The 16035-nt window shown below is 53.6% G+C and overlaps 2 protein-coding genes across 5 annotated transcripts in view; both read right to left on the bottom strand.

Annotated features, from left to right (window-relative positions):
- Window positions 1-2404: 2404 nt before the first annotated feature.
- LOC143424047 (uncharacterized) lies at window positions 2405-3972 on the bottom strand. The gene is made up of 2 exons (XM_076895855.1): window positions 2486-3972; window positions 2405-2415 (listed from the first exon to the last, which is right to left on the bottom strand). Exons 1-2 carry the CDS (start codon window positions 3867-3869, stop codon window positions 2405-2407), a joined length of 1395 nt encoding a protein of 464 aa, XP_076751970.1. The 5' UTR covers window positions 3870-3972.
- Window positions 3973-12949: 8977 nt separating this feature from the next.
- Window positions 12950-16035, bottom strand: part of LOC143424115 (uncharacterized) — a 52833-nt gene continuing 49747 nt past the window's right edge. For 3 of the 4 annotated variants that reach the window (XM_076895984.1, XM_076895983.1, XM_076895981.1), the window contains exons 5-11: window positions 15799-15882; window positions 14983-15116; window positions 14748-14884; window positions 14399-14553; window positions 13791-14032; window positions 13524-13710; window positions 12950-13437 (exon numbers count right to left, since the gene is read on the bottom strand). In XM_076895984.1, coding sequence (XP_076752099.1) covers window positions 13241-13437; window positions 13524-13710; window positions 13791-14032; window positions 14399-14553; window positions 14748-14884; window positions 14983-15116; window positions 15799-15882 — 1136 coding nt within the window. In that variant the 3' untranslated portion in view covers window positions 12950-13240. The remainder of the gene's footprint in view (window positions 13438-13523; window positions 13711-13790; window positions 14033-14398; window positions 14554-14747; window positions 14885-14982; window positions 15117-15798; window positions 15883-16035) is intronic. The other variant, XM_076895982.1, reaches the window with a different exon arrangement.

The raw sequence follows: 16035 nt of genomic DNA, 5'->3' as shown, positions 1-16035 counted from the left end.
ATGCGGCGAATTTATGAAGTCACCGCGGTGAACCAGATCGGACGCCGATATCTTTCACCCCTCGACGCTCCACCGTGCGACTGTTACTCTCGCTGTATCGGCCCCCATAAACTGTCTCCTCGGCGATGTAAGCAGCCTCGTCGCATAATTCCACGGGTACACCCATGACCGCGTTTATTCCCCATTTCTCCGGGGCAACGATATCGATGAAACTCCTGTGCGAGCATTGGCGCGCGCGCGTAAGCGTAAGACAAAACGGCGAACGCAAACAAAAAGAGCGAGGAAAAGGAAAATAGAACGGCGCCCGCGATATCGAGCGGCGAGACCGGTGCAATAACAGTGATTAAGTTTTATCGCGGCTGTTTCGACGGACTATTTATCTGTCGACCGCGAAATTACGCGGCGTAAAGACGTAATAGGAAAGCGATTCGATATTGTCGTTCGTCCGTGGCGGTTCGAGCCGACCTGGCTAGAACACCACCGGTTTATTAATCGTCGAATCCGACACTTTTCTGCGTTCCATCGTGCGTTACGACTCAATTCGAGTCCGCCAGCTTTGCGAAGGGTGCGATCCGGTCGCGTACAGAACGGAGGTAGCGAACGAAGCGCTCGAGAGTGCGATCTCGCTGGCCAACGGGAAGGAACGAATCCCGTGAGAAATTCGTGGCATTCCCATTAGCCATATCCGAATCGCGCGCGCGCGCTCGCGAGCAACCCAGCCATTAAAATACAATAGTGTTGCGCGCGCGAACCGCTCGTGTTTATCCGGTGATTTTTTTCTAACACAATACGATCGGCCCGCGGACAGCAATAATTTTCAGCGAACACGCATCCGCGGTACACGCGGCCCCGACGCGAGCACCCGGGAACGCGAAAGGGTAGACACCGTGAAAAGACGCGATAGGCGAACAACACCACCGCCGCTTGGAAACAGAAACGCGATCTAATAGGGCGCGATTATTTACCGATGGTTTGCATAAGAATACGACAACTGAATGACCTATAGGAAATTGTTGTACCGGCACAAAAGCACGAGAAATAGTTGGCCTGGGTATCGCCGGTTGATTTATGGGGCAGAGAGCAGCTTATTCCTCCGAGTGCTTAACAATTGTTTCCTGACAATGAGCGTATATCAGATATGAGTGACACGAAGAAACGTTTTCTACCATTCATCAAGCTGGCACTCGGCCGGCAAGTAAAGTAATTACACGTTTTCCTGTGTCGTTTGAAAGGGTCATCCATCTGCGCGGGACCGGGGAAACAATTCCGCCGAGGCGTCCCTCGTGACAAAATAAATCTCTAATTAGCCGCGTCGCGGTAGGAAGCCCCTTGGTACTCGACCGCCGGATTCTACGTTCCTCGTAAACGATGGATTAAAAGAAAAAAAAAAGGAGCCCGTTGAATATTCACGAATAGAAATTGATCGTGCGAACCGGCTCGGTTGGAATCGTAATTTTTATGCGAAATCGTAGGCCGTCCCGCGCCGGTAATTAAGTCGCGGCGTTGATTGTACGTCTTAATCAAACGGCGGTCTGATGTAATAATAAAATAGTCGCGGCGGCGCGCCGTACACCCGTGAGACTGTAACGAATTTTATTCGCCGCGTTTCGTGGCTCGATGAATTATTAATATCTCAATTAAAATCAGCGCCCCCCTGTATCGCGAGCGTGGATCGGATTCGTGGAATGTTCCGTCGAGTTTTCTCCCGTTTCCCCCGTTTCGTATCCACGATGCATGGTCACGAGCGAACTTTTGTCAGCCACCGGTGGATAATTAATTAACCGTTGCCAACGAAACGGTCCAATTGTCGATAATCGAAATGAAATAAAATTGTCGAGATCGTGACGGGGCAATATCCCAAGCCGGGAGAGCCGTTCGCTTGCGTAACGACGATTTCTTTCCGAGCGAGAAGTATAATTCTTTTGTACCGGTTGAAATTTATGAGTCGATGAACTTCAGGCCATTATCCTACGTTCTAATGAGAAATTCCGTTATTAGGCAATCGTTCGCCGCCAGCGAACCTGTATCCACCGATCGTTTTTAATCGTTCCTCGACGAAAATCGTTTCGAGTTCACCGAGTCCACCGACGAGGGATCACGACGCGGGCCGCGCAGGGAAACCGCGTTGATTATGTTAACTGACCTTTCGCGGCCGCGCAACAATTACGATGGAAGTTCATTTGTAAAACTCGCCGGCCAATGGACGCGCCTCCTCGCGTCGATTCGCGGCGCGTTGCGCAACCGGGACGTGGGACTGTTTTATAACTTTCATTAGGCTGGAAACTACATCGTCGCCGCCGTGGAACTCTGTTTGCCTACGTTCCTCGCGGTCTAACGGGAGCTGCTGCGTATCGACGGCTGAAATTTTTGCGCCGCGTAAACCGAATGGTAATGGTAACCACCGTTATCTACCATCTACGGGACGTTAACGACCCGTCGTTACGAACGAGACTACCGCTGAACAATGGGAGCGAACAGTACTCACCAGAGGAAGGTCGGTCCGAGTATCTGGTGCAGTAGACCCAAGCAGGCCAGGGCAACTGTTTCCCGGGGTCGGTCGCAGGTGGTCCGCTCGCGTTCGAAGCGGAATTCCCGGTCGACACGGTGCCGGACGAGGCGTTGGTCGCCGCGGAGCTCGTTTCCGAGCTACTTTTCTCGGAACTTTCCGAGGCCGACTCTAAAAAGTCCTTGGTCAGATCGATGGGCCTCGAGCTGACCTTCTTCGGCCGGCATTTCTTCAACGATATAGGATCGGTGATCCTCCGGCCGAAGTCGGCCTTCAGAATGTTGTCTATGCTGAACTTTAGTCCAGCTTGGTGTTGCAGGTTATTATTGTTGTTGTGGTTGTTGTGATGATTGCTGTTATTCACGCCGTTGTTCTGAACACCGTTGGCGCTGGGCATCGTGCGCCCGTTCTCCTCCCTGGCCCCTGGCGACGCAGGGCTGCCAGGTTCCCTCTGAAGAATCTTGCTAACCGAGAGACGATGCTGGTGCACCGAGTTCGCTGGTACGTGTTGCACCTGGGACGTCTGGTGAAGGTGGACGTGGCTGTTCGCGTGGTGCAAGTGTTGGCCGGGATGCGGCATCAACGAGGCCGTCTCCCGTAGGTCCCTGCACGCCGCAGGGTGGAGGACAGGGGTGGTCGCTTGCAGACCGGTAACTGTCATGGCCGACGGTGGTGACAACGACAGCCTGGTGACCAGCGGGACGCTGATAGGGGTCCTGTGCAGCCTCTCCACGGTCGGGTAGACGATCTCGTGGGTGAGGCTGTGCTGGAGACGGGTCGGATAGTCCGGTATCTCGGTTTCCCTCGACGAGTACCGCGGTACCAAGTGCGGAGGATGACTGGACTGATACCTGGGCACGATCACGTCCTGGATCGCCTCCGGGCGACCCGGGGACGAGGCAGTGGCCGAGGAGGAAGCCGGTGACCTGACCGAGGACGCCGTAGGCGAGGACGGCGGCTGACTGTACGCTGGTGGACTAGGCGCTGGGATGTGATTAGCCGCTCGCTGGTAGAACGCGTCGTTGCAGCTCGTCGAGCTGGAAGGCGACGGTGTCGCCGATGTCCTCGTGTTCTCCTCGTCGCGAAAGTCGCCGCGGCTGCTCGCCGATTCCTGGTCGTACCTGACCGAACCGCAGCCACGGATTCCAACGACGCTGGTGGGCGTCGGCTCGCTACCGACGCTCAACACCTCGCTGGTGTCGCTTTCGCAATCGCTGTCCGGGTTATTGCCGTTACTCGCCCGTATCTGTTCCCGTTTCTCGGCGTCCGGGGAGTCCAAACGGGCCGTCAGGTGATTCTGCCTGATCTCGTGCAGACCGTTCGACTCCAAACCGGTCGACGATTCCGGCGGCGTGTTAGACATGATTTACCGCGTGTCCCTTCGTTTCTCGTTAGAATGTTCCTCTCGCGGTCTCTCACCGAGCCGATCGGTGCGATGTGGTGGTTACGCCTCGCTCGACTTTAATCTTCCCATGACGACTGTCAACGATACCAACCGTTCGACGACTCCGTTCTCGATTCCTCGCGATACCTTTCACGCGCTCCACGAGTTTCCTGATCGCTTTCGATGTACCTACCTAACGGATACCGTCCGCAGCACGTTGCCTAGCGGGGGCGTCATTTTCGTGCGGGACACCTGTCCGATCATTGGCCGTCGGTGTATCGTTGAGAGGAAACTCCCGATGTCCTGGTACCATGGTATCTTAAACTTCCCCTCTCTCTCTCTCTCTCTCTCTTTCTCTCTCTATCTGCGACGAGATGCACTGTTCTCCGTTGCAAACGTTGCGTAATAATCGCGCACGCCCCGGTTACTGCGCTGCTCCACGAGAGCACCCGAGTACTCTACCTCCGGTTTCTTGCCGACGGACACTGTTCAGCCCAGTTCATGACGGACTGCCACTACGATTTTCAAGTTTATCTCTCATCTTTCCCCCCCGGGAATCGTCCGTTGGTAGCTGACGCACTAAGAACCGGTCCGACCGTGCCGCCGCCGGATCATTACTCCGATCGACGGCCCAATCGATCACGTACGATACCGTCCGCAGCAGGGCGTCCGCGCGTCACCAACCTGTCGTCGTACCGCCTCGAACTCTTCTCGACACGTCCATAATCCATCGCACTCTCACTTTCGCGCGGTTCCTCGTCGCGGTTCGCGCGGTCCTCACGGCGATCGGCAGCGGGAGTTCGTGGAGGACGCGCCACGGATTCCGGGGACGCGCACCGGGTAGACGCAGAGACGGCGACGTCCGGCCGTGATAAACCGTGGCCAGTGTCGAACCCGGTCGAAGGCGAGGCGAGAGAGAGCCCGCGGCTGGCTAGACGAAGACGCGATGCTCCGGTTTTGACGAACGTGGTGAAACGTGGAGTTGGTGGTGCTGCACGCCGCTGGTAGACGCGGGTTTCAACGGAACCGTTGTGCGACGCTGTGGATCCAGGCCGGGCTGGTTGTCCAGTTGGTTGCCGCGAACCGTCTGCGGCGAGGAAGCGGCGGGAGGGTCGACGATGGGCGTTCCTGGGCGTAGATACCACGACCGCTACGCCCCTGAGCTGACCTCTTCAGGGGTGAAGACCCTGTCTAGGGGCGCGACCACTCGACATCTGCCGGCTGTCCCGGGAACTCGAAAACCCGTAACGCCCAACGTTCCACCACTCCGTCGGAGGGACTGCTGATAGGCAACCCAGAACCCGGTTTCCCCTCTTCAGGCCTGGTTCTCGCTCCTCCTTTCGCTCGGACACCTTTCGCCACCGTCTCTGTCGCGCGTTCCACGCCGTGTCTCCACCACGCTCGTTCCCCACTTACCGCTCGTCGCCGGTTCTCTCTAGCCTCTTCGTGTTTACCCGTACCCTCTCCCTCCGTGCGACCGCCACCTCTTCGTCCCACCTGGACGCGGACGTTCCTCTCCGTCCGTTTTACTCGTGGCTCCGGTGATCCAGCCGCGCAGCCCCTGTTCGCTTGTCCTTTTTAGTCGGACGGTGTTCGTCTTCTTCCTCTGCCCGCGCTCGATTTATCCCCACCCGACCGTTATCGCGTCGGGTTTCCAGATTGTCTCCGTCTCTCCTCCGCGTCTGCATCGAGCGCGCGCGCCCCCTTTCACCCCTCGCCGTTTCATCTCGAACCCCGCTGCACCCCCAGCACGTTCCGCCTGTTCTTTCTGATTCCTCTATCTGCTCTCGACCGATCCGGCTCTTAGCTCCTACCACGTTTAGAGCTTCCTCTTACCCCGGACGAACGCGAGCGCACAAGTTCCTCAGCTCGCTCGTCTATTTTTCGCGCGACCTCGAAAACTCTCTCGCGCGCGCGGTTCCCTACCCCCCCGTGTCTCGGTTACCTCGAGCTTTCGCTACCAACGCTCTCGCCCATCGGTCCCTCTCGTCCGCAACACCCATCGCGCGCCGCGAGTTGCCGTGGCCCGCGATCGTTTCCCGGCCCGGTGGATAAATCAATTGCCGGGCAACACCGGCAACGATCCTCTGATCGCCGCTATTACGGTAATACGCCGTTGTAACAATGCCCACTCGATACATTCCACGCGCCTATCTATCCAATTTCATCTTTAGCCGGGAGTTATGGTCGGCCGGGGCTAATGCCTTCGAACGATCTCGCGTGCATTATTAATCGAGCCTGGATCGCGGCAATTTTTCCCCGTACGCTATTCCTCATCGCTCTCATACATATTTATTCGAACGGAATCGAGGAACGGTGTAGTTGGATTCCGTTTAACCCGTTCGCGCGACGCGGCGCCCGCCTCGCGCCGTGTAATCCAGGCTCGATTGAAATTACAGGAAACGTACACTTTGCCAGCCGACCGCTGCATCTCGCGTCCGCGGAACCGATCGAACTCGCGGTTTCAACGGACTCGAGTACGCGAGAGCGCGAGATCGTGGCTAACGAGACAGCCAAGAATGAGCCGAGGTAAAGTAGCAACGAGGAAGCGCGAGGAGAAAGGGTACGCGCGAGATGCAGACGCGGCGGTACCAACGGTCGAAACGCGGAGGGGGCGCGTTCTCGCCTCGCGACTATCGATTCACCCCGCGGCGGTTTTTCTCCGCGCGTTCGAGAACGGTGGCGTGCATGCGCGCCGTGAATCACCTATTCATTTTTCGTCGGGTTCGCGAGGAGCCCTGGACGCGCGTCAACGTGCCTCTCGAGGCGATCGTTAAGCCTCATTATGGGCCGATCTTTCACCGGATAGCCAACAGCCTGAGAGGGGGTTGGCGAGAGAAAAAAAATGTCAGCCCGTAAATCGTCGCCCGGGTTGAAGTTAAAGCGCGTCGACGTCGACGCGTAACTTCCATCCCCGCGAGTTTTAGGAGCCGATTTCCACTGGTCCCGATCGACCATCTCGACGGCGTCGAGGAGATTACGCCGGGAGAAACCGTGAAGGTGACAGGGTGGTAGCGGTGATCGATAGAGATCTACGCACAGGCTCCTTACACTTGTAGCTTTCACTTTGCCACGGTTATCGAGGCGTTTAACGCGCGATAATTATGCGAGACGCGTCTCGAACGATCGTCGCGCGACAAGCGTTAATTTTGTTCGCGCCATCCGCATCGAGTCCAACGTCGATCGACGCCAATTAAAAAGTATCGCTCGCTCGCGGCGATGGTGATCAACGACGCTCTGCCTCTCTGTTTTCTTCTCGTTTCTTCTCTGGAATTTCACGTTGCACACGCGGATGCGTTCACGGTTTTGTCCTCGTAGGTAGTTGTTCGTTGAGAATCGTTCCGAACGCGTGCAGCAATACCAATCGCTCGCACTTTTCTTTCCACCCCCGGTAGAACGCAGACGTGAAATTTACTACCGTGTAATTCCGGATTCACGACGCGCCTTTTCCACGAGGGAACGCGGAAACCTATGGTAATCTGCTCGAAGGCCACGAGCCCCGCCGCGATGGTGTCCGCTCGATGTGTTCTCGCGGAGGTGCGCGCAAAACCTTTTACGGCTTCCTTCAATGGATATTGTCATTTGCGAGGATTAAAGGGTGGAAGCGAGTGGTGCGCGTGAAAGTACTCTTCGCGCCATTGGAGGAGCCATCGCTTCGTCGATACCCGAGACAGCGTTACTATTATCTCCTTTTTCAACCCTGAAGGCACGCATTCGAACGCGTCCTTCGTCCTTTATTCGCAAGGAGGTCTCTACCTACCCTCTGCCTTCTGGAAACGAATCTAGAGATCGTTGGATTAAGAGTCTCGTGGTCCACAGCCAGCGACGACCGAACTCGTTACTGGCGAACCGCTTCGTAAATTTCGTTAGCACCGGGCTACCTCGCGTTCTGACGTTAACGAGCGTCCACGCGCTCGTTAGTACCCCGAAAGGGTTCCGTTTAGGCGCACCCTTCGAGTCGAAATCGAATCGTCCAACGAACGCGCTCCAAACCACTCTGATCATCCGACTGGTACATTTTACTCGCTGCTGCGTCGGGGACGAATTAGCATCTCCAATAATCGGACACAGCAGATCCGATTTCTCATGAACTACGATCACCGACACACGGCTGATTATACGGTTGATTATATTCCCATCAAGATGGTATCGTTTTAAAAATAATTGGCCACAGCGATAGCTACGGGACCGGTTCTGTAGCCCTTATCGATTCCTTGAATATCGAGCCAACGGCTCGATAAGAAGGTGCCAATTTGCGTTTGATTAGCAGCTTCTCTCAGCGACAAGAATCATGGTTCTATTGGTTCTTCCCTACTCTCCCGTATGGTTGGCAAAACTTACACTTTCCTTCCCCTTTGGCGAACCGGATCACCTCGCGTTGTTCTCGTTATCCTCGACTTCCTCGTTTCGAATCGAAGAATAAAGGACGAGCGACAATTATGCCAAGTACCGCGACACCCCTACAAGGTTTCGACGCGCGTCGAAAGGAGTGAAAAAATGCGCAAGGTAGTCCAATTGGTAATTTCCGTGTCGAAATATCTGAAATTAATTCAAGGATTTCAATGCTCCTGAAATTTGATCGCCACACGGAGCCTGGATCGGTCGGGATCCTTGATCGCATTTTTCTCCGGGGACACTCTCATTATCCTACTGCCGCAATCACGCGAAATCACGCGAGAGTCCTTGAGTTATACTCGCAGATACGTCACGGAGGAAATCGGCGAGGAGCATCCATCAGATTTTATCTGCCGGCCAGCCTCTGGTCCCGCTACCACCCTCGAACCCTCGTAATCTCGCGCACAGATCGCACTGAGGGAGCCAGTTGGCTCGATGAAATGATTTAATCAAAGGTGAACCGGATATCTGCTCGCGATGTCCGCGAAAAATGTCTGTCCTCGATCCAGGGAAATTCTCGAGGATCGTGTTCGCATACTTTGGAGAACGGTCCTTTTTAATTCAACATATTTACCAGGGCCGCCGTTGGTTCGAGCGCTCTTCCGCGCGTTCGTTTAAACGCATGAGCGTACGTCAGGCGCGTAATGTTTTCCTTATTGCGAGCCAACCAGATAACGTTTCACAGTCGGTCGGATCGGTGAAGGATCAATCGCGATGGCTCGCGTTATTTTTCGAGAAATGAAGAAACTTTATTTCGTTTAAATACGCGACGAACTCGATGGAATTCGGCGACCGGATGCGAGTGAAAAAAATGAAACCAGCACTCCTCCCGGACTGGTCCGAGTGGTACGCGGTAATAAAACGTGGAAACGCCTTGCGAGGAGATAAAATACGTTTCGACTCGCATGGAATCGCGAATAACCGTCGCGGGGATCGGTGGTAGCCGGTGGAATCGTGAAACGGAGCGCGCCCCGGTATTATATCGCGGCCCTTCGCCGGCAATAATTCAGGGACCGTTGCCACGCGGAGACGTAACAGCGATTCCGGTCGGACATAACTTCCGCGAGCCGCTATCGCGGAACTCCACACCTCTACTTTATTAAGTGTACACGCATTTACACACCCGTGGCTCGCCACGGCTGGGAGTCACTCGATACGCGATGATACCGTGCTCGTGGAGTACAGAGATGTCCGTGAAATAACGCCTGGGTAATCCTTCGACGAGTTTCGCAACAGGATTGAGAGCGGATCGAAGGGACGAGTAATTGTAGAAGCTCGATCGCGCGTTTAGATAAACGAGGGATTATCTCGCGCTGGCTCTAATTACACCGTGTTAAATAATAAATTTTCCGTACGTTTTTTTCTTTTCTCTCTCTCTCTCGCGTGAGAGATGAAAAATGGAGCGTGTGCGCTAACCGGGGTGAAAGAGATTTTGGTCGTTTCCCTCGAAAGAGGCGCCTCCTCGTTCCGTATTACACGATAACTCGATTAGCCGCGATAACCGGAGTATTTATTAACTCTCGAGATTCCATTTCGATACCAGGGTGGCTCCCTCTCGCGCTTCTGCCTGCGCGCTCGTGCAACTATGCGTTCCTCCGACCGGAAGTAGCACGTCCGACGAGTACACGGTCGAATTCACCGCGAGATACCGCCGGTGATTGAAATATTGAGCCGTTTCTAAGGGTGAATTTCCATGAAACCTCGCTTCCGCGTCCTCGTTACTCTCCTCCACGAATTTCTCTCCTCCTCTGGCGTCGTTCACATTTAATATTCCACCGTGGAAACTTTCACTCTGTTTTCGCGTTCCGCCCACTTTGCGCGGCTCTGATACCGCGGCGAGATACGGGCGAATAAAAATTCTACCGACGGTTTTACGCGCGCGAGTTTCGCGACGCGAACGGCGGCCAGTAAAACGCTCCGAAGGAATTCGCCGTTGGATTAACGTCTCGCAAGAGATGCGCGCGTTCCCGTTGTAATTGGCGCACCAATTAATAAGCGATAGCCGCCGGTCGGCGGCAGATAAAATTGCGCGAAACGGTAGCGAGGTACGGGATACTCTGCGTCGTAACCATTCCGCGGGATGCATTAATCCGCTCGCGCGTCGCAAACAGTGTTACGAGCGATTTATTTATCGCGCACGTACCTCCGTTTAACTCTTCCACTTCTCGTCCCTTTTCTCTGTTTTTAATTAAAATTAAAGGCGAGACCCGCGAGGCGGGGGACGCGGGGTGGAGCGTCAACAGGGATCGATCGAGTTATACGTATAATATATATCGAATTACCAACGGATTATCGTCTCGCGTAGTGATCAACGCGTTGCCGTGGCGCACGATAATTATTTCTGCGTTAGCCATAATTATTGCCCGGGTGGCAATTAATTCCTGCCCGTGCGGCAATTAATTTATTGCGGGTTGATTAATTGCCGCATGCTCGCCGCCGAGAGACAGTTCGTTACTGTTGCCGCTGGATAACCCTTTTGCCACGATGGAAAATCGACCGCCACCGTGACCCTCTCGCGCAGGGTACCATTCTTCGAGATATCCGGGACAAATAAGCCCAGTGATCGGATTCGAACGGGAGCGTCGCGAGCGACGAGTGCTTTTCGGCTTATCTACGAACGGCTCGAGGCCCATCCGATCGTTCGACTCGCTATCAAAACGCACTCTCGCTTGGTAAATTAAAACGGACCACCCAGGAAAACTCATCAGCGGTCGAAAAGTTCGCCCACGGTGAGACGCGAGGTTTATTAATCGTCACCGATCCCGAAGCCGCTCGAAACGATTTCCCCTGTCGTAGAAAAGTGCGGGCATCGATAATGCGCGACCCTCGACTGGTACGAGACTGGCTATCGTATTTTTCACGCGTTATCGAGCGGAGGATCGAGCGATAAATGGCGGTCCCAGGACCATTTTGCGGATGAGATATTGCGTAGATTTTCACTTCTCACCGCGGCCAGGGCCATTTGCGGCGATCTTTGAGCGCGCACGAAGAAACGGACGTCGGTGCCATCGAGGAGCGAGGGATACGCTGTTTGGGAAACACGATTCGTTCCGTGCCAGGAGCATTGTTGCCGCAGGAGACGTCGAATTTTTCAAAATCGACCAGGTAGAGTCCCCTTTCGTCACGCTGGTTTTTGGCCAGGCCGGTGAATGCCTCGTAGAGACGCGGCGGTTGAATAAAATCGCCGGGTGCCATTCTCTCCTCGGCAGCGATCCTTTGCGATACGTGAATTTTCCGATTCACCGTTGCTCGCCTTCGAAAGAACCAACTTCGACCTTCGTTTCCCGGGGAATCGCGGCGCGTATTGTTCTGCTCTCGAACTTCGAAGGCTTCGCAATATATTATATCCCTGCCTCGCAACGACAATGGCAGAACCAATGGCGGGAGCGTAAGTTTCAGCGTGGAATCATTCAAAGCCGCAGCCAGTTCTCCATCTACTGTTTATTGGAAACCTTGATACACACGAGCTTAATTATAAATATAATGGTTCGTACAATGCTATATTTACAAGTAATTCGATCGAGCAGGTGGAATCCTGTTGCTGATTGTCCGTTGTAAAAATGGTCGGGGTTATACCTGGATAGGAGGGCGTACGAAACGGTTCCGGAACGACCGGGAGGGGAAATTAATATTTCGCTGGTCGACGGGAACGTTCACGTTCCGCCAGATTTCAAGGAATAAATTATCAAAGACCAGAGCTGAGCTACGTTTCTTTGGCTCCCCCCGGTAGACGCGCGGGGTTGATCTCGCGAAATATTATTTAATCCTCGCTGGCCGTTCGCGCGCGTGGCAATTCTGTTATGCTCCTGCCTCTCTCGAGAGAATTTATATAAAAAAAAAGGATAGAAAAAAAAAACGAAACGAACGATAGAAGGTTGTATGAAAAGTAGAAAAAAAGAATGGAAAACGTAAGAGGAAATCCAGTCGCACTTGGACGCTGCGTATATACCATTATGCATATGTGTATAAACCTAGATATTGTAGCTGTTTATTGCATAGCGATGTTTATATTATACGATAATGCATTATTCGCGAACATTCAGAAACTTCGTGTATCGTGAGACGTGTCTGGTTCTCCTTGTTATTTCTCGACGAGGCAGCTGGAAGTGGTTCGAAATGTGCGTTGCTTAAAGAATAGATGACGATCCGATGTTGGAATGGATAGGTTCGCAAACAAAGCGTAATTGATCGTTTGTACAGCTGCGGCTCGAGATCTCGTTAATTTACGCGTTCCTGAATATGGCGAGTAATGTTATTAGGGATACTTAAAGTACTTGAATCTCATCAGGGGCATTAGGCGCCTATAGTGTCTAGTTACTCGTTTCGATCTCGCGCAGCATCGATCGCGCGAACGAACAAAAATTTGGATCTCACAAATTGCGGGTTGATACTCGAATCGAATCCTCTTCTCGATCGCGCGCTCGACGCAGAGACCGTGGCAAAATCCTCCACTTCTAAATTCGCCTTTAATCGTTAATATCGACGGACGGCAACTCACTTGTGCGCGCGTATAAACGAGGGAATTACGAATGAGAGAACGTTTAAAGTGCATGAAAAACATCATCGACGGTGAACAATTATCTATAAAAAGAGAAAATTAAAACCTCCACACCTAATTGCATCTATCACAATAATCTTAACCAGTTTTTAGTTTAATTTTCTAGCTAATCGTCCGAGTACCTACCGCGCACATTCAAATTTTTAAGTACACTCGCGTTCCCCGTGAGCTTCGTCTTTCGTTTTTAGCGGCCGTCGATTGAGAGTACCGATTTTATCGACTAAGCTGCGCTTGCTCAGACTTTACCGACCGAGATCGGCGAACGCGGAGATCGTTCTCGCCTTATCGACAGAGAATATTCCTCCGGTGATTCCCCTCGATACGCGAGTACCGATGGGATCACCGCGAGGCGGAAGAGAAAGAAGAATCTCGCTTGTACATTCGAGGAGGGCCGCGTTTAGTTGATCCTACCCTTGTGGGTCATGTAGCTTATGCTGTCGGACAGCAGCTTTTCCCTGGCTTGTCGTCGCATTCGCGAGCACATGGCCAATATCGTTCCTGCCATTAGACACAGGAAACCGCAACCGATCCCAATGATCGTGCTGAGGACCGACGATCTAATGCACACTCTGTCGCTCGTCGGTTCGCTTGGTCCTGCGAAATCATCGAGAACGCGTATCGATCAACCGTCCAAACTTCTCTCAACTATTTCAAGAATAAAAAAAAATCGTTAAAATTACCACTTCGAAAAGCTGTGGTGGAATTCTGGAAGAACTCCGTGTCCGCCTCGCCCTCCTGCAGCACGCGTAACGATTGGAAGAGGTTGACGTTCTCCGAGAGGCTGGTCGCCGGCGTCGACGGGCCACCGATTTCTGGCAACGACCGCTTAGCCACGTTCTTGGCGTTCCTCCAATGACACGGTTGGCTCTGCGCGATTGTGAATAACGACGTGACAACAGGTACTCGAGCTCGTTCGAAGGAAACCTGGTTCATCCCGCGCTACTCACCGGACATCTCCCGTGGCACATCCTCACGTCGCACTCGATGTACAAAGCCGGCGAGCCGGTGAACCTGAACGTCTTCATGTAGGCGAACACTTGGGTCTCGAAGAGGCCGCTCTCCGACCAGGATCCACGGAATCTGCTGATCAATTTGTCGTCCACGGGGCAGCCGTACTGGTCGATCAGCTGGATCCTCTTGTTCCCGCCGTTGTGCGCGTAACAGTCGTTGACGACGATGTCGAAACCATCTGTCATAGGACATGCACGATCATTCGTTAGTTTCGTTCGAAAGTCTCGATCCGATGGAACAAGCGCGTCGCGATCGAAGTTGTAGGATCGATCATTGGCGCCGTCCCACGCTCGAAAGTCTCGCGAACGATGAGAGCGGATCCGATCGAGATCGACTCGATCGCGTGCAACGGCTCTCCTCGAGCGACCTTCCGGTATCGATCGACGAGGCGGAGGATGCAGCCCTATCCGACTAATTTCCGACTCTCGCGTCCCGTTATCTCGTCGGATACCACCCGCCGGATGTGTACATAGCTAGCGCCGAGCCGATTAGGCTCGAGGCCTAAACGGAACGCGGCATGCAGCCGTAATGCGTAAACGCGTACCGTATTTGCTGCGCATGTAGATAATGAGAGTCAGGGGATCGCCAACGCGGACTGGTCCAGCCACTCTAGTTCCAGTTGTCCCGTAACCGTATCTGATTTCCATGTAGCACTCCGGTGGCTGGAGGGTGAACACTACGGGATTCCCCGTGGCGACTCTGGAAGAAGATATCCGCGTTAGAACGGTCCTGCGCCGCGGAGAACCGACTTCCCGTTAGCCGGCAGTGGGACAACGCGTAGGATGAATAATACGCGGGGATAGGCTCCCCGGGTAATCTCGAGTGTTCAGAAGCGGATGATAAATCGCCGATAACAGTCGCTGTTGCGCGTAGAACCGCCATTGCGAACTTACTCGACGTCGAGGAACGGGAAGGTGACGGTCTTCCAGAAGTCGTATCCGTATTCGCAGGTCACTTTGAAGTGCTCGTCGAATTCCTCCTCGATCAACGGGTTGTACTGTACCGTGACCGTGTTCCACATCAGATTTTTCTGAAACATTTTCATGGAGACGTTGGAAACGATTTTTCTCGTAGCCGTCGATCGTTGTCGCTTCTCATTGCGAGCATTGTTCGCGTCGTTTTACGTACCGTAGGATTCTTGCGGCTGTCCTGGTGATGGGTGTTCTCGCCGAGGGTGCCGCACCGGTTCAGCTGAATGTAGAACTCGTAGTAGTCGCGGCCTGTTCCGTTCACGTACATGCAGTCCGGGTCGTACGAGTAGCCTGGAAATTGAAATTGATCGTGCTCCGTCAGCGATGCCTTCGACGCTTCGATCGGTACCGTACGTTCTCCATCGAGATACTATATAATACTTTGTTTCAGCGATCTTTCGAATCTCATTCTCCGCTTCCAAGAAACATAATGACCGTCCTACTTCGCGGCTGAGTATTTCGATGAATAATCGAGGATTGCCTACATTTTCTATTAAGCAGCTGCTCTGCTATTACTATTACTGGTACCAGCCAGCGTGCAAGAAGTAGACGGTAAAAACGATCGAATTCAACGAGGTCGTCTGAAGTCTTGGAGAACACGCACAGAGCGAAATATCCCGCGAACACGGGGACGGTAAAGAAGAACGCGTTGTTCGCAGGTGCATCGCGTGCGAGACGCGGCGTGCTTCTTTCAAAATAACGGAAGCGCGCGGCCCGGCCATGTTGGGCTGGCGGGCTCGCCTTGGAAAAAGGAAAATCCTCCGCTCCACTGTTGGAGAGCCTCGAGAGATCGTTCCACGATAATGTCCCGACATTAGCTCGTCAGCATCGTGGCAGTCGAAGCGTTGTGTCCGCGGGAGACGATGATTGCGAACGGCGGAGCCGTGAGGTCGTGCGCCGCGGACGTGATGCCGCGTCCTCGCGTCCGCGACGATCCGCGGCCCCGACTATCGTCTCTACGGGTGCTACTTACCAGCGGAGTACAGCAGCCCGGTGAAGGAACCGTTGAAACCGATCCGGATCTTCATGTAGTCGTCCTGACATTCAGCCTCGATATCTGGAAACGTCCAAACATTCTCCACTTTAATCACGAACGTAATTCGTTTGCCTCTCGGAAGATAAAATAAAATTGACTCGACTCGTGAGTGAACCGCCCATGGGGGAACGTATCGAGGTTCGTTCTCGTTCACGATGAGGAGGATCGGTAAAG

Source organism: Xylocopa sonorina, chromosome 5 (assembly GCF_050948175.1).
Source record: "Xylocopa sonorina isolate GNS202 chromosome 5, iyXylSono1_principal, whole genome shotgun sequence".
Classification (NCBI taxonomy): Eukaryota; Metazoa; Arthropoda; class Insecta; order Hymenoptera; family Apidae; genus Xylocopa; species Xylocopa sonorina.
The sequence above is the reverse complement of the archived record's forward strand: the minus strand, read 5'-3'. Positions and strand labels throughout refer to the sequence as shown.

Bases quoted from the DNA above. Each gene is read 5' to 3' on its own strand.
- LOC143424047 (XM_076895855.1), bottom strand. From the start codon at position 3,869: ATGTCTAACACGCCGCCGGAATCGTCGACCGGTTTGGAGTCGAACGGT.